The sequence below is a fragment of the Rhinolophus sinicus genome, linkage group LG01, assembly GCF_036562045.2.
Source record: "Rhinolophus sinicus isolate RSC01 linkage group LG01, ASM3656204v1, whole genome shotgun sequence".
Classification (NCBI taxonomy): Eukaryota; Metazoa; Chordata; class Mammalia; order Chiroptera; family Rhinolophidae; genus Rhinolophus; species Rhinolophus sinicus.
In genome coordinates, this window is record NC_133751.1 from 197,078,737 (window position 1) to 197,104,980 (window position 26,244).

Here is a 26,244-nt window from a genome sequence, read left to right on the forward strand (position 1 = left end):
GCAATGCCTGATCACATTCACTACCTGGTTACATAGAACTTTCATTCCAGGAAGCATGAATGTGATATATTCACAAGAATAATGGCCAGCAGCAAATATTTTCTTTGGGGGTGAGGAAAGGAAAAAGGAGAAAAGGCATCTACCACAGAGGCAGCAATAATATTAAATGCTCTATGTAAACCTAATAAACAGTAAATCGTCAAATATCTTAGACATTAAAATGTATTTGAAACAAAATCTCTCAAGCAACTATGAGTGCTTAAAACATAAAAGATTATTAAAATAGTAGCAGTAATAATAATTATTACTATTGTTATTCATCTCTATTATACTATTTTTATAATAAGGAAAGTCATAGACACTGTATGATGTCTAAAAACTTTAATAAATATATTTTTATTTTTTGTAGAAAATGCAACCTTATTGAATTGTCCCTTATATTCAATTAAAAGGTAAAATTGAAACCTCAGCCAAGATAGCAGCTTCCAAGGCCTCAAAAACACTTCAATCCTATACTATCTTTGGTTGTTTTTACTTTATTCCAACCCTGAAAAAATAAATAAATTCAGGACATTAAAATCAGATACATTGTATCTGGACTGAAATTACAGTATTGTTAAGTGTATTAAAAATGTCTAGCATTATGTATGAACTCTAAACTATTAACATAATTTTGAATTATCATACCATTTTAAGAGCTAAACATTTAGAAAAGTATTGATACAAGATATACCTTCCATTCAGAATTATGGATTATTACAATATAGTCGTCAGCCTTTCAGTAGAGGATCAAATGCAACAAAACCATATTGCAACAAATGTATTTAAATTAGCTTAAAAATATTATATGGAATTAATACATTGCAAATAAATGTTCAGTCTATTGAGTTATGGAGCAGTTATTTTAACATCCAGAGCTACAATAAGTAATCATATACAGTATAATACAGGCATGTAATCATGATAAACATGTTAAACAACTTTAATCTTTGCTAGTTAACAAAAAAATCCCTTTTAAATTATTTTTGGCATGGTGCCAGAGGCTCTCTCAAATAACTGGATGTAAGGCATTGTTTCTTTACAAGTCCACAACAGGTAGCACTCAGAGTCTTCAAGAAGATGGACAGTTAGAACGTAGGCTTGTTCATGTATTCTTCCAATGTCTGAAAGACCACAACAAATTAGAACATTTTTACCTTAAACCACAGCCTTGAGCACTGTGAAATATTTTTCTTTTTTTTACTTATTTCTTTGCATTATTCAAAAGTAGTTTTGAAAAATATACATGGACATAAATCTTTCAATTCCTATCAAGAACGATGGTTCAAAATTTGAGTATAATTTGTATACACTTCCATATGACTGCAACTAACTTTCAACTGGGAAGAAACTAAGCTTGATCATTAATGGCTGATAAGAGAAATGCTAAAGCATTTCTGCCAAGATATCACTGTGGACTTCAGATAAGTGTGTCTTGCTGAAATAATCGTGAGGATTACTGCCAGACACATGTAGGAGAGAAATCCGAATTCTATTTGTATAACATATGCATTGTAAGAGATATTGTACAAAAAATCTTTAGTACACTTATGGCCAAGATATAAAGGATACACAGCTATGACTCTTAAATTTTCTGCCATGTATTTTGAAAAGACTTTCCTCCAAAGTATACAAATTATGTTTCTTCATCTTCCTCATCAGTTACCAAGTTTGCTAAAACGCCATAAGGCCATAATTTTTTTCCAGAACTTTTTTTGATGTTTATATGGGCTTGCAATTACAGGCAGAGTTCAAAGTTATAGTAATGGTATTGAGTTGGTGCAAAAATAATTGTGATTTAAAAGACTAAAAATAGATGCAAAAACCATAATTACTTTTGCACCAACCTAATATAATACAAGCACTTTACCATGCACGATGGATGGACTTTCTTTTTCATGGTTTCCTATAATATATATTTGCGTAACACAGTGGACTTTGGGTTGAGTCAACAAGGGAGACGGGGCAGGTGGGTGGGGGGGGGGGGTGTATGGGGCTTAGATAACACTCCTGCCTCTGACATGGTGAATGTGCTCTTTTGCCTGAGCCCCAAGGTATGTGATTCACTGGCACCTGCCACGAAGACATCAACCAGCATGGGCCAAAAAGCCAAGTCCAAGGCCAAGCAAGATTGCTCAGAGGATACTAGTGTCACAAATTGTGTGTTCTAACTGGTTTCCACCAGCTCTGTTTAGAATTGCAGTGCTCCTCTGCTGAAAATATTAGGTTGGTGCAAAAGTAACTGCGGTTTAAAAGGTTAATAATTGCAAAAACTGCAATTATTTTAGCACCAACCTAATACATGTGGCGAGTCATCCACACTTTCCTATCAAGCTCTTGCACCTCCTAGGTGAGCACAGGCCAAGAGAAGCGCACGCCCGAAGACCTCTGCCCTGTATCTCCTCCTGCAGGCACTGCCCATGTTTTTAAACTAAACAAGCGAATCACGCTGGCCGGGGCCCGTGCCCGTTTTGTGCCACCTAAAGTTTATACCATTTAAAAAGGAGTACGAAGTTACAAATACAAAACTGGGCATAACGTTGATTTAGAATGAGAAAAGAAATGACAGTAGATTACGAATTTTTTAAAGATGACAAATAGCACACAATCCAGAGCAACAGCATATGGTTTTCCATCATTAAGCACTCGGCACAACTGTATAACATCTCCTTTGTTCATTGCACGGCCGTATTCTTTGCAGTTAAGAGGTCTTACCATTGCAAACTTGACTATATGAACTTAGAACCTTGCAAGGGGCCTAGGCGAGTAAAGGCCCTACAGTTGTCACATTACTGGCTTCATAGTTCACTGGCCTCTGGTTATGGGCAATGCCTCCCACCACTGGTTAATTCCATCTGCTACCGTGTTTCTCCGAAAATAAGACCTAGCTGGACCATTAGCTCTCATGCATCTTTTGGAGTGAAAATTAATATAAGACCTAGTCTTATTTCAACATACATAAGACAGGGTCTTATCTAACATAAGACCGGGTCTTATCTAACATAATATAAGATCGGGTCTTCTATTAATTTTTGCTCCAAAATACGCATTAGAGCTGATGGTCTGGCTAGGTCTTATTTTCGGGGAAACACGGTAGTGACTTCCAGGGCTGCCCTTTCTGAGCCGTGCTGTTACTCAAATTCTATGAACCAAATACGGATGAGGTTGGAATTTTCTTGAGCTTGCTACTTTATAGGTTGGAACAGCCTTAAAGAGCTCTGCCCCAGACTTTCACAGCAGCCCTAGAGACTGTGTCCTGGGACCCCTCTGTCACCTGCCTGGCACTGCAGTGTTTCTGTGCATTCAGCACTGTGCATGCTACGACTTTTTACTGCATTATGGTTTGGCTTAGCTGCTAACATTTGTGATTTAAGTGTGACAGTGTTGGGGTACACCTAGCCATTTCTCATCTACACATATACTTGTGATGTTTCCTACTGCTTAAACTAATAAGGTACCACTTGACCCTCCCTTCTGAACTTGCTTTCTGATTCTGTGGTCAAAACATCTTGTTTGTCGCCCCCACTGGTAATCCCAAGAATTGCAACCTCTGCAGTTGGCAGTCACTATCTTCTTTCAGTTTCTTTTTCTTTCTAATCATGTTGCACCTCAGTCCACAGGTCTTAGCTGTTACCTTCAAAATAAGGTTCCACCCAACGTCATTCCCAGCCTATTCAATTGTTCGTTTCTTTTCCAGATGATCGATGTCTAGCCCCAGTACATTCAGAACAAGCTTTCGGCATTTGGAAATTTAAGATTATGTATTTTCTCACTAAATATGGGGAGGCAGCCTTTTATTCTGAGAAACTTTTATTACACAGGGATCAGGGGAAAGTCCCAGGGGCTACGTTGAGGTTTTCAGCTGGACTAAAAGTGAAAGCAATGTTACAAAGGCCTCCCTTAAACTTTAGCAACCACAAATACCTGCTTAGGTCCAGAGGACAGAAAAAAAAACAGTAAGTTTTCTTTTCTTTATGCAATTGTATTACATGTGCTCATTCATTCTAAACGTCTCTGACTGGATATACAAAGCAAACCTATACAAAGTCAATTTTCTAGCCAGCTTCCCAAATGTTCATTGACTTGGCTTAAGTACTATAGGACAAGCGAACACTGATAATGCTGTTTCGATTTGGCAGGTGCTGTTAATTCAGCAAGAGAGGTTTAGAGGGCAGTCATGACACTGCCCACCCACTAGGGGGACATGGGGGCTAAATGGAGGGTCCCCTGAGACCTACCCATCAAGATCTTGCACTCAATCACCAGGGACATAAACTACCAGTTAGCATTTAGTTGTGAGAGGGCTCTCTTTTGGAACTAGATGTACCAGATACACTGCAAGCTCTTTAAAACTCTTTCCTATGGGGAGGAGTGGAGGGGTAGGATGGAAGATTCAAAATAACCCAGGTGTGTCTTGACCCCAATTCAAGAAGCTTTAATTACTGATGTGCCCAAAGGCCCTGTTTAAAGTCTGTTTCTCCTATAAGGAAATTCCACGGTAAAGGCTTTGAGGATGAAATTATAAACAACCCCCTGGCATATTTTGAGAAAGGCAGTTCTGTGGAATTTCCAAACCACTGATTTCTCAAACACGTTGTAAAATTCCCTTCCTGTGGCATCTGGAACGAGCCAAATAAACATCAGGAAGTTTATGTGCATTTTTTGAGGTGAGAACACCTCTAGTAATAAATGCACCGGCCTCCAAGTAGGCACACGCAGAGGCTGATAGGTGCCCAGTCAGACAGATGGCTTCCTCAGTGTCCATTCACCTGAGGACTGGTTCCCAAGAGGGGCAAGAGCAAGTCATCAGCTCAGGTGTGCAAAAACAGTTGCTGGAAAATCATGCCTCATGTTGTTTTATTAATTTAATCAGTCTCTTATTTCCAAGCAGCAGGAACAAAGGCTTTAAAGGCCAATTTTTCAGAGACAATTGATAACACACCAGAATCTCTTGATCTGTTGTTATTGAAAACAGAAAGATGGAAAGACCCAATGATGCTGTGGGGAAAAGTACCTAGCGGTGATGCGACTGGGTCGGGTCATCTCATTTAAGAGGGCAAAGGTCAGTAGGGTGAAGTGCTCTTTGTCACAGTGTCCCTGGGAAGTTTGCAAGGACTATGTAGGTATGTTCCCTCATTAGTACAAGGCAAATCTGGACTGCATCTAAAAGACAAGGCTCACTGTATTTTATATGAATATCAGAGTCAGGAAGGCAACCAAATGGATGCTTCAGGGCCCATTTATACCTAGGCAAGCAAGCCACAATAGTCCCAATTTATTTATGCAAATCAGAGCACACTACAGCCACCCCAAGGGGTATAAGGAATTTTAATTAAAATGATAAATGCCATGTTCAATAATAAAGCTCTAATATCCATGGCAAATGAAATAATGATGTCCTGCTAGTCTTTCCCAGGGCAGCACAGATATTTTAATGAAAGTCTTTTTATACCTCTCATAAAATTATTCTTGAAAAGAATAGCACCAAGTATTTGATAGCTTTTTGATAGTGAGGTATCCTCACTAAAAAGCTCAAACATGAAGAGCAAAGACTCTGGAACCCTACTGCCTGGGTTCAAATCTATTCCACACTTACCAGCTGTGTGATATCGAGCAGGTCATTTAACCTCTCCGTGTCTTAGTTTACTCATCTTTAAAACAAGGGCAACAACACTACCTATCAGAGTTGCTGTGATAATTAAATACGTTAACACATGTAAGTTGCTTAGAAATGCTACCCAGCACAGAGTAAGTACTCATTAAGTGTTGGCCAGTATATAATTACCACCACCACCACCACCACCATCACCACCACCATCACCACAACCACTGCCGCCACCACTACCACTACCACCGTCACCATCACCGCCACCACCATTATCATCATCATCATCGTCATCTTTTCCCATTACATGAGAAACTGAGTACTGACCTCCTGCAACATATCAGAATCTTCAATAGCTTTGACAGCGGTTTTCTTGGATGTTTCCTGAATTTCTCCACCCATTATAAACTCGTCCAATATAAAATAAGCCTTTTCAAAGTTAAAGATAATATCCAGCTCACAGACCTGGTAGGACAAAAAACAATAACAAAAATACTTTGATAAACCTGCATTGGAATCAGGGGAAACACTGGCAAATGTCTGAAGCATTTTCAACAGTTACAGTAAAGAGGCATACCACAGATAAAAATATCAGATGGTATGTTAAGGACAGAAAAATAGGACTAGTGAATTCCAGGCTTTTAATAAAAGCAGCAAAACCACATTCTATTAAAGCAGAGCATGACCTTGGGTGATATTGTTTAGTGTCACAACAAGGAATTTGAGACTCGGTAGAGGAATGAGGCAGCCCAGCTCATCTTTCAATCTGCAAAATGAAAGTTGAGTACCTACCATATTTCAGGCATGAGGGCAGCACTTCATTTCTCCTGCTCTCTGATCTGTAAGTCTTGGCTCCCAGCTCGAGGACTCTCAGACGCTCACTCTTCAGAGCTCAATTGTGCTAATTTTTCTCAAAATTTTGTCACAGGCCAGTGGTTCTCAAACTTCAGAATGTGTCCAAATCACCCAGAAAACACATTAAAACAGACACTGCTGGGTCCCACTCCCAGAGTTTCTGATTCAGTGGATCTGGGTAAGGCCTGAGAGTTTGAACTTCTACCAGGTTCCTAGGTAATGCTGATACTGGACATGTCGAGAACCATTGTCGCTGTCATAGAGCAGAGTCTGATAGATTTGGTTAAATGGAGCAAGTGGCCAGACTACTCCCAATCATTCAAATAAGGCTTGTTTCCAACTCTTTAACCAAACAGTCACTCAGGCGTTCTCCTTGCTGTTTCCTTCCCACATAGCCCTCAACTCGCTGACACTTGCCAGACCCTCTTGAGGGTCTGCTAACTGGAAGTTTTCAGTCCTCCCCACCTTTATCTTCTAGCAGCATTTGATACTCTGCACCATCTCTTTCTTGAAAATGACCTCTCTCTCACTCCCTGACGTTGGCAATCCCATTCAACGCCTGTTCTCTTCCTCCATCTCTGATGATCCTTTCTCAGGCTCCTTGGATTACCGTGCATTTGTTTAAGAAGTATTTACAGAGTGCCTGGGACATATCAATCAGCAAAACAAACATCTCTGCTCTATGCTGCCTACATTCTAGCAATCTACCTTCTTCTTAAATATTGGGGTTTCTCATAAGAAAAAAAAAAAAAAATATATATATATATATACACACACACACACATATATGTATGTATATACGTATTCTTCTTCCTTTCTCCTAGACGTACATTTTCTTTGCAATACCTGTATTCTCCTAGACAATTGCATTGACTCCCCACAGCTGTGTCTAGCATACATGTGGCTTAACAAACTTAGATGCCTGGCCCTGATCTCCTTCTGGAATGCTGGTCCAATATTTTCACCTGCTAACTAGACATCTCTGCCTGGATATTCCTCAGTCCAAGTCACCATGTCCCAAGAAGTCAAGCACATTCTTTTCCCTTTAGTCCCAATTTTCCTTTGGAAATGCAACCTCTTCCTAAGGGCTCAGTGTAACGCAATCTGCAGTTCAATTTATTTTCCTGTTCCTCCTCTTTCCTCTTCCTCCTTTGGTCTCCTCCCTCTTAATTTGGTCACCAGTTCCTATTGAGTCCATTGTGTAAATAAAGCCCTACCCCTTCCTGTCTTCCCCCTTTTCACTGCTGCTGCTCAGGCCTGTAGCAGCAATCACTCAAGCTATTGCAGTGACCTTTTAGGTGGCATCTGTGCCCGCTCAAGGCCAGTAACCACTGACACTAAAATGCTGACTGTGTTCCACTTCTGCGTAAGGTCTTATGTTTAAGACAACATTTGAGCTCCTCAGCATGGCATGTAGGACTGTTTATGACCCAGCTGGGGCCTTGCTCTCTGGCTTCCTGTGACATCCCTCTCTCTATGCTATAGTCAAACATTCCACAAGCTCACCATGTTCTTTCATGCCTTTGCACTTTGCACATTCCAGCAACTCTTGGTATGTTCCCTAAATGTCCTTTCCTTTATTGTGCTGGCAAAATCAAACTCATTTTTCAAGGCCAAATTCAAAAGTAAGGGGTACAGTGTTTCCCCAGTTCCCCTTTTCCCACATTCAGTATGTGCACTAGAATATGCTTACTTATCAATCACTCCCCCTGGATTGTAAGCTCAGGCACAGACCTTGCCTTAGTCATCTTTATATCCCTGGCACCTGGCACACAGTAGGATGCAAAAAATGTCTGCAGGATAAATGGATGAGTCAGCCACCACATCGGCCTTGCTTCTATGATGCTGCAGATTAATGGCTTCTCAGATCAACAGTTCTCTGATCCCACTGAATACTATGACTCTACATAAAATGGATGTCAATATTTTTAGCAAATTGCTCCATATATTCAGGATGTAGGTCAATAACCTTGCAGACTACATAAGAAAAATGGTTTATGTTGACAAATCCAATTGAATATAGAAGCATAAGAACAAATGAATACAAACTGTAATAAATGGCCAATGCAGAGAAACTCATTCAACTCATCTGCAAAGGTTATGGTCTCTTTATTCATTAGAAAAGAGCATCATATCACTAATAAATGTTGTATGTCTACATCTATCTCTCCCCTCCCTCGAGAGAGTCTCTCTCTCTCTCTCTCTCTCTGTCTCTCTCTGTCTCTCTGTCTCTCTCTCTCTCTAATCGAGATATGTATATGTATGTATATATATATATATATATATATATATATATATATATATATATATATGTATCGATTTAAAATAAGAGTCTATCCAGACCTTAAGGGCTTCCTCTTAAGAACAACTATCAGAAAGAGGATGGCATGATAAAAGCACATGTTCTCAGCTAATGGACATTTTCTTTTACTTCTAGAACATTCTCATTCCAAATGTTTGAATAACAGTGAAACCTAACTCCCCAGGCAACAATGCAGAGAGATCAGAGTACACTGTGGGCCAGGCACTATAAATAAGGTTGAAAGTATAGCAACAGAGTGGGGATAATATTTGCAACATACATAATGGGGGAAAGAATAGTATCCACAATACAAAAAGATTCTTGCAAATCCCTAAGATAAACATCACAATAAAAAAGACAAAGACTGTCAAGAAGTAATTCATAGATGAGGCAAGACATGAAACACACCAATACACATCTAAAAAGATGCAGAGCCTCACTAGCAGTCAGGGAAATGCAAATTAAATTAATTTTCATCTGACAATTAAGAAGATATAATATCCACTGCTGGTGAGAATATGGATAAATAGGTACTCACATTCACTGTTGGTGGGATCTATAAATTTTATAGGCCATTTTGGAGGGTCAAATTATACTATCTATCAATTTTAAATGTACAAATCCTTTGACCCAACCCTTCCACGAGGAATTTATTTCTATGCTCAAACTAGTGCACAATATGTGAACAACAAAAACTATTCATTTATAATAAAATTTATTATCATTTATCATCATTTATAATAAAAATTGGAAACAACCTGAAGTCCATCCATAAGGAAATTGTGTAAATGGTGTATGGTATACCCCCACTTGGGTATGGAAGGTATATCACGGGAATTCTGCATAGAATTTGGAAAAAATGGGGTAGATTTTCATGGAGAAACATGAAAAGAGCTCCAAGATAGATTTGTAAAAGGAAAAAGAAAGTTGCAGAATAATATACATAATGCAATCCCATCTTTTATTTTAAAAAGCATATGTCCAGAAGGATAAGTAAAAATATGCATTACTTTGCAATTTTAAACAATATAGATAAACAGAAAGAAAGCACAGTAGATCAGACATCCATGCACGTGAAAGGAGGTACAAGAAGTAAGCAGTTACCAGAGGTCAGAAGAGGCAGGAAGTCATAGTAGCAAGAGCAGAGTTCACGGCAGGTGTACACCAGGAATGCAAGACAGACAGGAGCCTCTGAGGAGAAACCAGCAACCAGAATCCTGCAAAGTGAACCTGACAGATACTCATGCAAGTTCTCTGGGAACGTCTCAGACCCCACTCGCAGAGCAGCCACCCACCCCCAAGCCTGCAAAGCTCGCTAGCAACCATGGGGCAATTAATTTACTGAACTTTGGTTCAAGGGATAGAGGTAAGGTAAGGTGGTACACAAAGCCAGGTACACACAGTACACACACACACACACACACACACACACACACGTGGATAATACACAGTTACTATCTCTAGATCAGAGGGGACATGGATGCACGACTTCTACTTGCACAATGGAGAATGATACCAATGGACAGGTATTTCATATATAGTAACCCTAAAATGCTATTTCATGGCTATTACTTGAGTCTAACTCCAAGGGGTTATTATATCTCACAGAAAGAGGAGAAAACGTTTCAGGAGAACCTTAGACCAAATACAGGTTCTTCAGTTGCTGCCTAATTACTCCAATACTTCTAATTCCACCTTAAGGACGCTGTCCCCGTACATCAGAAACCTGCCCTTGATGCTCAAATGACTCGGTTCCATCTCATTGTGCAAAAACACATGGCTTCTGTGTTAATAAACACACGAGCCTCTTTACTTATTTTTTCCTCACTTTCTCATGTATCTATATTTTGGAAGACAGCTTATAAAAGGCAGAAATAATGATAATTCAACTTTATCTTTGCTCTCCAAGCCAAATTATGGTAGAGCACAAGGCTTTCCAGTATTTTAATAACTAAATCCTTTTGGGTAGAGTCTAAGAAGGACCTTCCCTTACTGAATTCTGTTCTAAAGTAAATACCAAAAAAATCAAGTTGTATACAATAGATGTATAAAACTATATATAAAAATCCTAATGCAAAGTACAGCTACCATACATAGCAATTGACGGTTTCTAAAGAACTCGTAATGACACTGTGTGTCTGATCCTCACAAAAGCCCCGTGAGGTTAGCAAAGTAAATATTTCTACTAATCTTTTTAAATGTCATTTTTCTTATCTGTAAAATAGAACTGTATGATGGCCAAATCATGGGCCTGCTTAGTGAGCAAGCTGACACCAGGATCCAGCGGGACTCAGAGTGTTCCCCCTCTTACAAGACAATTCCCTCCATCAGGATCAACGCTCTCTGAGACAGCAACACCTCCTGAGTGCGTCAGTAAAATACTCACACACACAACTGTCTGCAATGGGGAAATATGGCCGGTATCTAAATCCTGAAACACACCTTTATCTACTGTGAGACTCGGAGGCATTTTCTCTTAGCCTCTATAAATTGCGATTGATACTACTTGCTGAAGATTGAGAGATTAACGAGTTAATCCTTGTAAATCTCCTTAGAATTGAAAAGTGCTAAAAAAAAAAAAAAAAAAAAAAAACCTAAATAATTTAAATTAGGAGCCAGAGATTTTGATTTACCTGTCATCAGAAGGTAATACTTTCCAGTGTTATAAGAGAAGCTCAGTACAAAGTTTTCCCTTAGATAATATAAAGGCAGGATTCAAGGAATCCTTCAGTATTAACACAAGAGGAAAAGAAAACCAGAGAATATTCCTCAGAAATGTCAATGAGACACAGTGCTGGTGGTAGGCTTTGCTCATCACTGCTAATTAATAAGAACTGAACACACACCGGGCAGATAGCCTTGAATTGCTCTTAGCTGCTCTTAGCTTAATGAAAGATTCATTGAATTTTTCAGTGAATTAAATTTTGGTTCCTGACAAAGACAGAGCTTCTAAAGGTATGCCAAAATAAGATGAAAAATTAATGTTAGGGAAATAGAAATTCATTCTGATTCTCCTGTAAGTTGAGCCCAGCATTGGTGAAGGTGATTCAAATTCTCAGGAGAAAGCCACGTGTTCTGAAATACCTGAAATTTGGTCAGATAAGATGGAGATCAACATTCAGCCCGAATTCACATGATCCCAGTTGGATTAATCTAGGAAAACACAACAGCCCAAACCAGAGTACAGAAATGAGGAAGAGGAGGAAGGTTATGGGAAAACGTGGGCCTCAGGAAAACTCCCTCAGGCCTTTGCAAAGGCCGAGTCTGGAGTTTAGTTCAAAGGAAAGTACCAAAATATCAGAATTCATTTGAATAACAGAGAGCATAATCTCAAACTGGAAAATATGCTATAATATTACTTCTTTGCAAATCTCTTTTAAAAATGAAAATAAACTTACTGCACCAGGAGAAAGAGAAAGAAGTGATCTAGCTGTCTTATTACTTCTGTATACCGACCAACCTGAAGTCACTGAAGCAACATTTTAGGTTTTATCATATTTACAAAGGAAAAATGACGTGGGAGGGGTGGGAATAAAAGGGAGGGATGGCAGGAGGAAAGACAGGAAAATTCTTTCAGAAACCTTTCAAGCGCTCATCCTATAAAAAGTATTGCAACAAATCTGATAAAACCCCAACCAACACTGCAAGTACTGCTCATTCCATTAAATAGACTACAGAGAACTCTTCTGGAAGTACCAGGTTGGTGCAAAAGTAATTGCAGATTTGCCATTATTTTAACCTTTTACATGGCAATTACTTTTGCACCAACCTAATAATCAATTCTTCTAACAACACTTAATAAAAATCTTCCGTGAGCAAGGGAATAGGGGAGAGGCTGTTCCTGAGAAGAAACCATTTCCCAAATCCAATGATTTGTTTATTCAGAGTGTGAGCTAGATGAAATGTGTCTGCAGCATTCACTAAAATCAAGCCCAGAGCTGATTACAAGTGTTGAAAAAACAAACAAATGAGTCCTAGGTCATGATCTCGAGAGACTTGCAGTTCGGCAGTCAAGCAAATCCTGTACAAGTTAAGGAAAATACAGGGCTGGTCCATGTCGCTGGAGCACTGAGCATGTCAGGGATGTAAAGAGAGAGAAGTGAGAAGGTTGGAGAAGTGGTCTGGGACCAATGTTTAGAAAGAGTAAGTGCCAGGCTAAGAGGTTTGAATTTTATTCATTATAGATGGAGAGTGAGGAGGAGGAATGTTGGCCCAGAGCTGTGCTTTGTAAGGACCCTGGTACCCAACAGGCCAGGCAAGGGCCAGAGATGAGGTTTAAAAAAGAAGCAAAAGTATAATCCCAAGTAAACCTAGACTAGGGAGAGTGGCAGGAAGGAGATGAATTTTAGTCCAATTTGAGTAGACAGAGGTGGGTTTTAGTGAAGGCTGGAGAAAGAATGAAGACCTTTGGCACTGAAGGATTCTGGGACACAATACATTCAATCACAAAACAGAAGATGTTTGGTTCTTGTCGCATTAAGCCTGAGATGACTTTGAGAAGCCCAGCAAAGACCATCATCAGCAAAGTGAAAAAGAGTCACCTGGGAAGGGCTTTCCAGGAGAGAAGGTCAAGTCAACACACAGGAGAGAAGGAAGAGCCGGGGAAGAGCATTTAGGGTGTGAGGACTGGGGCACCTCATATAATATATCACTTGGCAATAAATGCAAGGAGATGGAATAGCAATGTGAAGGAAAAGGGTTTGGATTTTGTTTGGTGGTTGGTGTTCTTTTTTTTCCCCTTAGGTATAAATAACATTAAAGAACACATGTCACTTAGTAGAAAAAGCCAGAAAGGGGATAAAAAGTCAAAATAGAAGAGAGATGATAGTCAGTGAGGAGGAAGGGACAGAATATCAAGGAATCCTTCACAATTAAATTCTAGGTCATTAAACATGGTCTCCAGTGCCGCTGTGGTCTGAAGATAGAGATACCACCTGCTTCTTGAGAGCTTTAAATCGATCATTTACTAAGAATTACAGGAAGTGGGAAAGCCTTGTATTCGGATTCTTGGTACAAATGCGATTCATAGTTTAGATTTCAGAGAGAGAAGGAATGTGACGAAAGACAGAACTGAAGTAAGAGCGGAGATGGAGACTAACTGATTCTAATAGACCAGAGCAGCACTTACATTTCCAAAGTATTTGTCCAGCAACTCCACATAACGATGCACAATCTCTAGTGTCAAGAGCTCATTGTCCTGATTTTCTACTGCACAGCAAAAATATAAACTAGCATACCTTGAAAAGAAAAAATAAAGGAAAATATGATGACTCATTAAACAACCATGAACATGTTTCCCCCGCAATGAATATGCACTTACCTCCCGCTCTCCCATTCAAGTCCAAGAATAAAATCATTATTCATCATATCCCATATCCTCCAAAAAATGTAAAATAGAACATATAAAAATATCGAGTGATTGGATCATTTCTGTTCATCATGTGAAAGGCCCTCAACAAAATTTTACCTTGAGGAACTATTAATCAGGGGGACAGAGTTCTTTGGCCCATGGTCATCAGGGTGTCTGTTCATGCCCCTCCCTGACTTATGAATTGTCCTTTCTAAACACCGAACCCTTGACCAAGGGTTTCAGGGGCCCACGGCGCCCACCCTCTCAATTCACACTGTCTTGCAGTTATTCTGTATGTCTCCATCCTCAGCCTGTCAAGTCACGTGTTCTGTGTTTCTTCTGCCTAAAATGCTCTTCCTTACCCCACCTGTGTGGCTACCTCTTACTTCTCCTGTAGCTCTGAGCTTGGATATCATTTTCTTTCAGGAAACGTCTACCTTCTCTGACTGGATTAGATGCCCCAGCTACGTATCCCATCTCCCCATCAGAGCATCTGGTCTCCTCACTGTCCGTTCCATGGCCTGTCCAACCCCCCAGACCAGTGGCTTCCCAAAGGTAGGTACTGAGTCTGTCTTGTTCACCATTGTATATACCAGGTACCTGTTATATCTATTGAGAGAAACACTGAAGTATATTCTCTGTACAGTGGTTTAAAATACAGTTGAACCCAAGTTTTAGAAAACCAGTTAGGCAGAGAATAAGGACAAGCTTCTTGTCAGCAAGTACTAAAAGTTTTGATCTTGGATCCAGCCAAAGGAGCTTTGCCCAGGCACTTCCTGGTAATTTAATCCTTTAAATAGAGTCCGCAGAGATTCTTTGTCTTTCCCCTTCAGGTTTTATAAACCCCTTGCAAGAGGCTTTCTCATGTTTGTTTTCCTTCTGGAAGTTGTAGTAGGATGCTGGGTGCAGGGTCAGGTCGGCTGTGTTCTGGTTCTGGCTTAGGTATAGTGATCTGGGTCTTTATGGGCAAAACTACTTTATCTCTTGGGGCTTCAGTTTCCTCAACTGTAAATTGGGGTTCCTTTCCAGTAGGGTCTTGCCATGGCAAGCAGGTGCAGTAAAGAGAAAATATAAGGCTTTAGAGCCAGAAAGATCTGGATTTGAATTCTGGCTCTGCCAACTATCACTCAGTATTATGACTGGAGATTAATTACTTGAACTCTGTGTCTTCAGTTTCTTCATCTGCAAATATGAGTAACAATAACAACACAAAGAGCTGTCCAATCTCTGTACCACATTAATCTGCATTTTTCCCATAATATTTATCACTAACTGAAAATGTTTTGTTTTGTTTTTCCCTTCTTCCACCTCTCCCTCCCCTCCACTCCGGTTTAAGCCGTTGTTCCTCAGTCTAGTTGTGTACGACACAGTTCCCTGGCCCCTGCTGGTATTATAAGTCTTGCACTCCCCCAGGCTGAGGCAGTTGGTCGCTAGCCATGGGTCAGCCGCTCACAGCAGCTCACCGCAGCTTACGCCAACCTCTGGCTGCTCACCACAGCCCAGCTCCAGGGAGAGCCGTTGTTCACAATCTTAGCTGTAGAGGGTGCAGCTCACTGGCCCATGTGGGAATCAAACCGGTGACCTTGGTGTTAGGAGCGCGGTGCTCCAACCACCTGAGCCACAGGGCTGGCAAAAAATGTTTTGTTTACTTAACAAATGAGTAAGCTCCATGAGAGTGGGAATGTTCTGTGTCTTACTACTGTATCCATGGCCATTAGAACAGTGCTGGGAATACAGTAGGTGTTCATAAGCTCTTTCTCGGATGTGTGAGTGCGTTAGCAACGTGTACTTAAGTACCTAGAATCCATCCTGACACATGAAAGGTCTTTCAGTACGTGGGAGTTCTTTCCTAGTTAGTCCACAGATACTTGGGCTCCAGTCTTCAAAGATTTCAGTAAATGATGACATTGGTGTTGCAATCTAAAATGTTCAGGATTAAACAAACCAAAGCAGTAATGAGAAATTCACATCCCATAAAGTTACTCACACCTTTTATAAACAAGTTTTAGCTCCTTCCACTCAATGAAACTGCTTGTCCTGTGACCACGAGACAGAACAATCTGAACGATTTCCCGGGTGATCTTTTTCCTTTCCTTGTCAGGGAGAGTGGTGTACCATTTCTGCAGCCGTAATTTCCCTTGTCGACTGAAGAGCAAGATGAAATGTATCTAGAACAAATGAAGGAGAGAAAGAAAACCAGAACTTGGTCAACGAAATCACTCTGTGTAGACACTAAAATCCAGTGGCAGGGTATACAACTGATTAGACTTTTGAACAGATGAAAAAGTACTTACCAGCCTGAAAACTGTCTCATCTCTGAAATTACATTTAACCCATCAGAGAACAAAGCGATGTGTAAACCATGAACATAGTTTATTTATATTATAGGCGAAAGACACGTTCTTTTTCTTCCCATTCCTTTTATGAGTCACCAACTCAGCACAGGGAGAAACATATATCATGGAAATATAAAACTCTTTTAAGAAAACATTAAATTCTTCCTTCTCAAGCCCAAAAGCAAAAGAAAAAATGTTAAAAACAGTGGATGAGTTGACTTTAAAAATTATATCCCAGTTCTACATCACAACTATAGAAACATAAGGAGAGTAGAGAAATAAAGGAGAAAAGTAAGAGAAGGTCATCAGAATGAAGAAAGAGGGGAAAGTGAGACAGCGAGAAGGGGACCATAGTCTGTCTTTTTTAAAATAAAAATTGTACATCTTTAAGGTATAGAACATCATGATTTGATGTACATAGTAAAATGATTACTACAATCAAGCTAATTACCATATCATCAACTCACATAGTTACCATTTTTTGAATGTGATGACAGCACCTGGAATAGACTGTCTCAGCAAATTTCCAGTATTCAGTACAATATTAACGACGGTGTCCATGCTGTACATTAGATCTCTGGACTTACTCATCTTATAACTTCAGTTTTGTACCCACTGGCCAACATCTCCCCATTCCTACCACCTCCCCACTCCCAGTAACCACCTTTCTATCTAAGTATTTATAGAAAATACTCTCTCTCCTTCTATGAGAAAGTATTTCTACTCTCTCCTTCTATGAGTTTGGCTTTTTTAGATTCTACACATCAGTGAGATCATGCCGTATTTGTCTTTCTGTGCCTGGCTTATTTCATTTAGCATGTTTTCCAGGTTCATCCGTGATATCACAAACGACAGGATTTCCTTCTTTTCATGGCTGAATAATATTCCTGTGTGTGTGTGTGTGTGTGTGTAACATTTTCTTTATCCATTCATGTGTCAATAAATACTTAGATTGATTCCTTATCTTGTCTGTTGTGAATAATACTGCGATAAACACTTAGGAGTGCAGATATCGCTTCAAGATACTGATTTCATTTCCTTTGGAAATATACCCAGAAGTGGGATTGCTGGATCAAATGGTAGTGCTATTTTTAATTATTTGAGAAACCTCCATAATGTTTTCCATAATGGTTGTACAATGTACATTTCCACCAACAGTGGAAATAAGAGTTTCCGTTTCTCCACGTCCTCACCAACGCTTATCTTTTGTCTTTTTCATAATTGTCATTCTAACAGGTATGAGGTGATATCCTATGGAGGCTTTAATTTGCGTTTCCCTAATAAGTACGGATGTTGATCGTCTTTTCATATACCTGTTGGCCATCTGCCTGTCTTTGGAAAAATGTCTGTTCAGGCCCTTTGCCCATTTTTTAATCAGGTTATTTGTTTTCTTGCTACTGAGTTGTTTGAGTTCCTTATGAATTTTGGCTATTAACCCGTTTTAACAGATGTACAGATTGCAAATATTTTCATCCATTCTACAGGCTCCTTCTTCACTTTGCTGATTGTTTGCTTCCTTTGCTGTGCAGAAGTTTTTAGTTTGATGCAATCCCATTTGTATATTTTTGCTTTTGTTGCCTGCGCTTTTGCAGTCATGCCCAAAATATTATTGCCCAGACCAATGTCAAGAAGCATTTTTCCTATATTTTCTTCTAATCATTTTCCAGTTTCAGGTCTTACATTTAAGTCTTGAATCCATTTTGAGTTGATTTTTGTATATGGAGTAAGATAAGGGTCCAATTTCATCCTGCGTGTGGATATCCAGTTTTCCCAACACCACTCATTGAAGAAATTATCCTTTTCACATTGGGTGTTTTTGGCACCTTTGTCAGAGGTCAAACTAAGTCTTAAATGTAAACCCTCTACTTCACTTTATAGGCTATTTGGCTGGCAGCTTTAGAATCAACCATCTCAAGTTACAATTGTCTTTGACACCACAATAGATTTTTAACAATTTAGATAGTGTTTTGGCCACATGAGGACGCAATCCGACCTATTTTTAATTAAGCTTCAAAATGTGTCTTTAAAATAAAATGTTCATGTTTCAATTAATTTTTAAAACTTTAAGTGAGCAGAAGACATCATAATATGTAGAAATTTACTTTGGTAACTTGGAGGTATGATAGATCTGCTTTGCAGAAATTGTGAAATGGCCTGATCTTTATTTTATGAGAGATTAAGTCATCTCAATCCACAGCATCAGAAGATCACATTTAGAATAATAATTTATTTTGTTGAATGTTTGTTTAGTTTTGCTTTTTAAAAAAATAAAATTCATTATTGAGGTTAATGGTGTCATGGAAGGTATAATATATACTGGGAACCAAAACAATACATTTTTAAAACATTTACAAATACAATATTCAGCTCCTTTTATTGAAGAGGTTTGACTCTGAATGTCACGAAGTAAGTCATGCAAACTCAATAGGTGGTGATATTTGGTGGCCAAAGAAAAAAACCAGGCTCTCTCCTCAGAGCTTCCACTACCTCCAACCTATAGAATTTGAGGTCTTCTTAATAAGCTACCTTCTGTCTTAGAAAGGAAACATCTGTTATAACAAGAACTTGAGGACCACGGCATGGCAAATGAAGAGAAAGCAAGTTAAAAAGCCCCATTTACCTGTTAACTTTAAGAAAAAAATCACCCTCCATCTGGAATTTTAAATATTAGCCTAGAACACAGCATTTTCTTAAATACTCATTTCACTTTTAGGGCAGGTTAGAGAATTCACTAACAGGACACAATTACTGTTTTCTGAGAATCACATTGAGAAAGGTATGTTTGCTTTCAAGAAGAGACAGTCATAAAAGTGACTTTCTAAAAGTACAAAATTGAATGGTGATAGAATAATAAAACCTTGGGGTCTTGAGAACAAGGCTCACTCTTGGATCACCAATGAATAAGACTATTCAATCCGATATCTAGTGAATGATCCAATTTTTACTAGAGAAGTAAATCCACACATCTTCTTAGTGTTCATTTTGCATTTCCTATCAGAAAAAGTTCTTCCCATTTAACCTAAATCTCTTCTGTTATAATTTAAACCAGAGTATACAAAAAGACAATCTTCATCCACAGAGTATTTTATCTACAGAGTATATAAGAAGATAATAGATCACTATCCTTGGAATAATAAATAACTTCACATATTGTAAGACAGCTTTTAAATGTAGCCTGAATCTCTCTCTTCCTGAAGAAATAACCCTGGTTTCACGTCTTCCCTTTATTGGTTAATGATGTCAAAATCATCATTGTTGAGATTCTTCCAGTTTTCTCCATAGGCTATATGTTACTTTTAATTTGGGGCATTCAATGTCAAGTTCCAGTGAGAGGCTATAACTATTGCTGAATTTAAATGTAGACTACTTTCTAGTTTTTTTTTACGTTGCAACCTTCTCTCAAGGTCTTTTAAAACACATATCAACAATGTAGAACAATAAACAAAGAGCAATTTTTCCACTCTAACAAGAAATTCAAAGAGAAAGGATGTTTAAGAACATAAATACACATGTCCATAAATCCCATATGAAATATTAAAATGCATTCCAAATTCAAAAGAAGCAACAAATAGGTTCAAGTTTACCCAATATCTGCATTGCATAAGACAGTGTTGAAAGATTTAGGCCTCTCAAGTTCTGCTGTGGTGCCTTGTATCTGTTACATCTCAAGATTTAATGATGTAGCTTGCGATTCAGCAGAATGAATTACAGTGATTCACGAGAGTTCATCACCTCCAGCAACTAATTTTATCCAATTTGTCAATTTAGTTATTCAAGGCATATTTGACTAATATGTTTCAAGTGAATCAAACACCATTTTTGATTAGCATTAGGTTGAGAGTTGGAAGAAGGGCAATTGGGAGGGTTTTTTAATTCAATAATTACGAAGAGCCAACTTAAATTCAAGTTGACGTCATAAACAAACTTCATCTGACTTCAGAAAACCACCACCAGATATTTCCTTTCAATAATGTTGCTGAGAAGAAAGCGGTAATAGAGATTCCAACTGCTAATAACGGGAAACGCCAACTCCAGAAGTAACCCTAAAATCCAATAAAGTGTGTTGAGCAGGGTTGACTGCTTACATTTGGCCCACATGCATTGGCATCAGGTGGGCACCCCGCTTGACACCAATATCACCAGTATCTCCCATCCCTGTCCCAGGAGGAACCACTTCTGTCAGTCCTTTTAAGGGATCTGGTTCTGCCCTGGATGATCCCACAAATCCAAACTTGTAAGGTTAATCCAAGAACTCTTCATCTGTAGAGTATCCTCTAGAACAATCATTGACCTAACTGGGTACAGCCCCAAATTCTCATTTTGACTCAGAACACAAACTACTCTGGGTGTTTTCTTCATCATATATCTCTGAAGCATATCTAGGAAGGTGCCATTCGGGCTTTGAAGGAAGCACAAAGCATACCAGTATGGACCTATTTAGTCTGCTGCTCTGAACCAGTATGAGCATCTTCCTTCCAGTTGAAGATAAACAGTGACGGCTTCCAAGAGCAGCTTTGGTTCTTACTGTTTGCAAATATCCCTGCTCATGACCCAAACCCATGCAGTGGATCCATACCAGCTTCCAAGAAGAGCGGTATCCAGGAAAACTTTCCTGTCCCCAATACTGTTATTCCATGAACACCGCCTTTTCAGAACTAGCTAGTAATTTGGGATCTGAGCCACAAATACACAGAATATATCCCTTTCCTCCAATTCCATCAACCTGACCGGCCCTTCCTCTGGTGGCCCAGATCCCATGGTGCGTCACTTAAACAACACTGTTGCCAGGGTCCTCACTTCCTTTGCCTCTTGTCCAACTTCTGCAGCTACTCCACAAATTCCCAACCCCGATTAGCCCATCTCCTCACATCTTTGCTTCTATAGTGAGGCATCAGGCACTCCTGAGAAAAATCACAGAGGACTTTGCAGATTGGTACGGCCATAAATGTCGATGTCCAGCTCAGCTGAATGGCCAGTGTTACTTGGAAACTTTCCAAGTAGCTCTTCATATAAAGGGTTGCTAAGCAACTCCCCCTTTTATTTCCTGCACAGGTTATTCCATGTGACCACTCTGTTCCTCATATTCCCTATTTTCATCCTTACTCTCTGACTCTGAGAAGAAGAGAAAAACCAAGAGGATACAAATCATTCTGTAGGATCTCCTCAGCCCCTCCCACACTTGGACACCCATATGTACAAACCTCGTCACACCCTCCCTCAACCAACTTATTTTCTTCCCATGTCAGGAAACAACCTCATTTTCTGCCCTGGCTTTTAACTGTCACCTAGCTCTTTGGGAACACAGATTCATCATTCCGACACTGCCAATCTCTGCCCTTCTCTTCTGAGACTCTTACATGTAGATGCTGAATAACTAAATCTCTCTCATCTTTGAAAACAATGGCCCTTTCTGGAATTTCAACCTTCCTGAAAAGTGAATCAGTGCTCAGTGTCAAGAGTCCAAATGTGCTCATACCTGTAGGTCCAGTAAGTCTCCTTTTAAAATCTTCCTTAAAGATTTGCCTTCAAATGCAGATACATATTTAGGCATTAGATGTATACTGCAGGTTTTTGTAGTAACACATACAGAAAATAAATAAAACTGCAAACTACCCTAGCTTGCCAATAATAGAGAAATTTTTAAGTGGCATTTGTTAAATGATTTCAAAAAGTGAGAATGCCTATGGTATAATGTTGAGTTTAAAAAAAACACAACAGAATATAAAATAGTACATGGAATATTATACCAACAATGTAAAACTATACTTTCATGGAAAGTATGTGAAGGAAATACAGTGAATTGTTAATTGTGTTTATTTTAGAATAGTAGAATTATAAATGTTATTTTCTTCTTCATACTTGCCTGGATTTTCTAAAATTCATATGTGTGATTCTTTAATCAGAAAACAATGCTTAATGAAAAGAATATTAGTGAGTTTAATAAAAATCAGTCAACATTGCATCTGAAGGCCAAATACTAAGTAAATGTCAAAGTGCTTTCAGTAAATAAATCCATACCTCAAGGAGACTGTACATTACACAGCAGGGCCTGTGTAACCAGACAAACTGCATTCACAGCCTGTTTCCTGGCCACACGACCATGTAGGCATAAGGACAAAGAGGGCAGGTGAGGAATTACAAAAATGATCACTGTTGCCGAGTTAATACGAGGGACCCCCTAGTAATTATTTTTCTCTAATTTTAAAATAATGTGATTTAATGCTGGCAGTGAAATGCAGTAAGTGAGGGAGTAAGGAAATGTGAACCTATAGTTTGGTCTTTATTCACATTCACCAGAGCATTGTTTTGGCCACGGCAGGCTGCAATCCAGTGGGTGGTATAACACATTTTGTGGATCACAACCAGAATATTTTTAATGCTATGGAACAAAACAAGTCAGAGCAATCACATATACGAACAGTGTGTGTTTCAAGAAAACTTGTGTTCCAATCGCACATACTTATACTGGGTAGTGGTGTAAAATGCATTTCTTGCTATGGGTTGTGGCCACAAGGGGGTCGGGGGGAAGAAGGCAGAGAAGGAGGAGACAAAGACAAGAAACACACTGACCTTAGTGAAGAAGTCACCTACAATGAGGTAAAAAAAAAACAAAAAAAAAACACCGGGGAAATGTTCTAACAGGAGGCTAGTCGGTAAGGAAATGTTAACAGAAAAACAGCTTTTTATTTAGTGTTAATATTTACACTCAGAAGGCTGAGTACCAGGAAGAAGACATTTTCCCCCCCTAGTGTGGGAAGCAACTATCTGGAGTGGATCTCTGGGTTTGGCAAACCACTGCCGTGTAGTCAGAAGGCCGACCTTCAGGAAGCGCAGGGGAAATACATGTTTGAATCAGTATAAAGAGTCAACAGTGAGTGTCTTTCCACTTAAATGGGCTTTTAATTATTTTCCTTATTTTGCTTTTTTCCTACCTTCTAGGGTTTTTCTTTACAATGCACATGTAATCGTTTCATAGTAAATAAAAAGTATTTTTACCTATTAAAAAAAGAAAAGCGCAGTGTAAGACTAAGTAGCTAAGTTTGCTTATGAAAAATAGAAAGATACCTCCTTTGCAGCAGGAGTGAAGGCAGACTTCCTTTTCTTAGTGCTGACAAATTCAATAAGCACGAGAAATGGAGGGAAATGCCTCCAGTCAGTCATGGGCGTCAGTGTGAAAACCCTCTCCCTGGCAGTCAATACCCTTCCCTAGTTTCCAGATCAATCTGAGACAATCTCAGCAGAAATAATCACATTAGCAGCTAAATTAATTGCATTTCAGAGAGACCTCAAAGGACAGATCATTTATGCATTCAACCCCTATTTACTGAGTGCCTACTACGGGCACTATAAAACCTACAAAGATAAAACTTGGTTCTTTACCTTGAAGAGCTTATAATTGTTATAAAGAATCAAAAGAAACATCAAGGTAAACATACTGAACTAACCACAGGCTTTCATCTCCTCTACCTCCCAAAAACATCACTAAAATGACAATAGTAGGATTTTAAAAAAATAGTCGTTGGGGGTTAATACAAGAGAATGGCAGCAGAGACGATAGCAGCCAAGAGATTCCAACAAATCTTTAGAATATGGAAGGAGACAGCAGAGTGATAACTGACAGTTCTCGGCCGACGACGCCTGAGAGCAACACTTAGTGGTACCATGGAAGACAGGAGATAAGGGAGAGCTCTGAAAACAGGGGGGATGGCTGAAGGTCTACCTGGAATTAGCATTGACTATAAGTGAGACCACACACGCGCATGCACATACCCCACGGTAAGTGACCAAGTCTTCACTGAAAGATACACGTAGTGGAGGCCACGAAGCTCGAGCACCTCTTGGCATAGCTTCCCCCCCCACCCCCCGCCCCCGGCGTCACTAATGGATGGCAAGCAGGCAAGGCTTTACCCAACCTGAGAAGTTCAAATCTGTACGATGCCACACTACTTACATACATATTTAAGGCTTACATTACCTCTCGGGGGACTTACACAAACAATCTATGCCCTTATGAAGAAATACTGATAGAGACTTGCAACCCTTTTGGATCTTAAACCTAATTCAGAGCCTGCAAAACCACGTATCTTCACTAAGAGAGAAACGTGTTCGTGCACCTCCACCACCAGCTTTCCTTCAGGAGACTGAATGATTGAAAGGAGATACGAAACAGCAGAGAAAAGACCTCAGGATAATGATGCTGAAGGCTTCCAGGCAGCCTGACTGTGCCCTCAGAACTGGCTGTCCGCATCTCGGTACCTTACTTCTAAACATGAGTGGAGCCCAGGGATCGCCAGACACTTGACAATAGTCTCTAATATGAACGAAAGACATGGAAAAGAACAAATAGGAAAAAAGTAAACTACTGGGTACAGGAAGACAGTATGGAGCTGAACAAACTGTCATACACACACACACACGAATATGTTCAGAGGTAAAAGAAGACGGAGCTCCTATATCAATAAAACAAAAACAGGGTTCTATGAAAGGGTGGGGGACAAAAAAAGCTCTTGAGAATTAAAAAGTATAACCAAAAGAAATCAATAACCAATCTCCAAGAAATTGGAACAAAACAGAAAAATAGATGGAAAATTAGGGAAAACGATAAAACGATTAGGGGTCAATACAGAAGGTGTAATATCCAAAAGGACAGGACAGAGATAAGGGTGAAGAAGAAAATCTCAAAGAAATAATTCAAAACGTGTCCTAGGCCTAGCGAGATCAGACTTCAGATTAGAAAGGCTCTTCAAGTGCCCAGGACAAGAAATTGTAAAAGTACATCATGACACTTCAGCACAGTCAAGATAAAGAGAGTGGTCTGAGAGATTCCAGGAGGACAAAACGTTTCTGTGCAATGGATCAGAAATCGAAACAGCACAGGACTCCTCACCTGCAGTCCTCGGTGTGGAGGGCTAGAAGTTTACCTCCCACCAAATTATCTTATCAGTCAGGTGAAGAGCTGAAGCAACTTCAGAAATTTTCACTCATGCAAAGACCAAAAATACAAAGAAAAAAATAAAGAAGAAATTTGCATCCAGTTTATCCTTTTTAGGAAACCACTAGGAGATGTCACCAAAATAAGGGCACAAATGCAAGAAAGAGTGAGATATGTTATTTAGGGCACAGGGAATCCAAAGCAAAATGATGGTGAAAGGAAAGGCCAGAATGACAGCCGTGAACCAGACCAAGAAAGCAACCATTCCAGAATGCAAGTGGTGGGGGCTGGAGAAGGGGAAGGGAGGAATCGAATTTATATTAATAGATCATTTCATTTCTTTGGATAGTTGGAAAAAATAGTGATTGCCATCTGAAAGACCTGTTAGTGCAGTGAGTAAAAAACTGTGATAAACAGAAAACTAGGTAAGTGGAAAAAGTGATGAACTCCAGAAAAAGAAAATGAATGATTCAAAAAAGAAATCATAATCAGAGTTCTTAAAGCTATTTTAGGAGAAAGAGAGGTGTGTGTGTTGTGGTAGGAAGAGGGGGCAGGTGAACAGAAGTAGAAGCTCAAATACCATAACAGGAAGTTGGGAGATAATGTAAAGTATGATGAGTGAAAAACTACAAGCATGCACAAATTATTTAGTAATATAGAGGTAAATACCAAAAGGAAAGGCTATAATTGCTACAATGGAATACTATTCGGCTTTAAGAAAAGATGAAATAGTACCATTTGCGACAACATGGATGCATCTTGAGATTATTATGCTAAGTGAAAAGTCAGGCAGAAGAAGTAGAGAACCATATGATTTCACTGATA

At 39.3% G+C, this 26,244-nt stretch overlaps 1 protein-coding gene across 1 annotated transcript in view; it reads right to left on the bottom strand.

Annotated features, from left to right (window-relative positions):
- Positions 1 to 364: 364 nt before the first annotated feature.
- The window catches only part of AP1S3 (adaptor related protein complex 1 subunit sigma 3), a 59,930-nt gene continuing 34,050 nt past the window's right edge, over positions 365 to 26,244 (bottom strand). Inside the window, exons 2-5 of the mRNA XM_019753690.2 lie at positions 16,141 to 16,319; positions 13,930 to 14,038; positions 5,972 to 6,109; positions 365 to 1,163 (exon numbers count right to left, since the gene is read on the bottom strand). Coding sequence (XP_019609249.1) covers positions 1,128 to 1,163; positions 5,972 to 6,109; positions 13,930 to 14,038; positions 16,141 to 16,319 — 462 coding nt within the window. The 3' untranslated portion in view covers positions 365 to 1,127. The remainder of the gene's footprint in view (positions 1,164 to 5,971; positions 6,110 to 13,929; positions 14,039 to 16,140; positions 16,320 to 26,244) is intronic.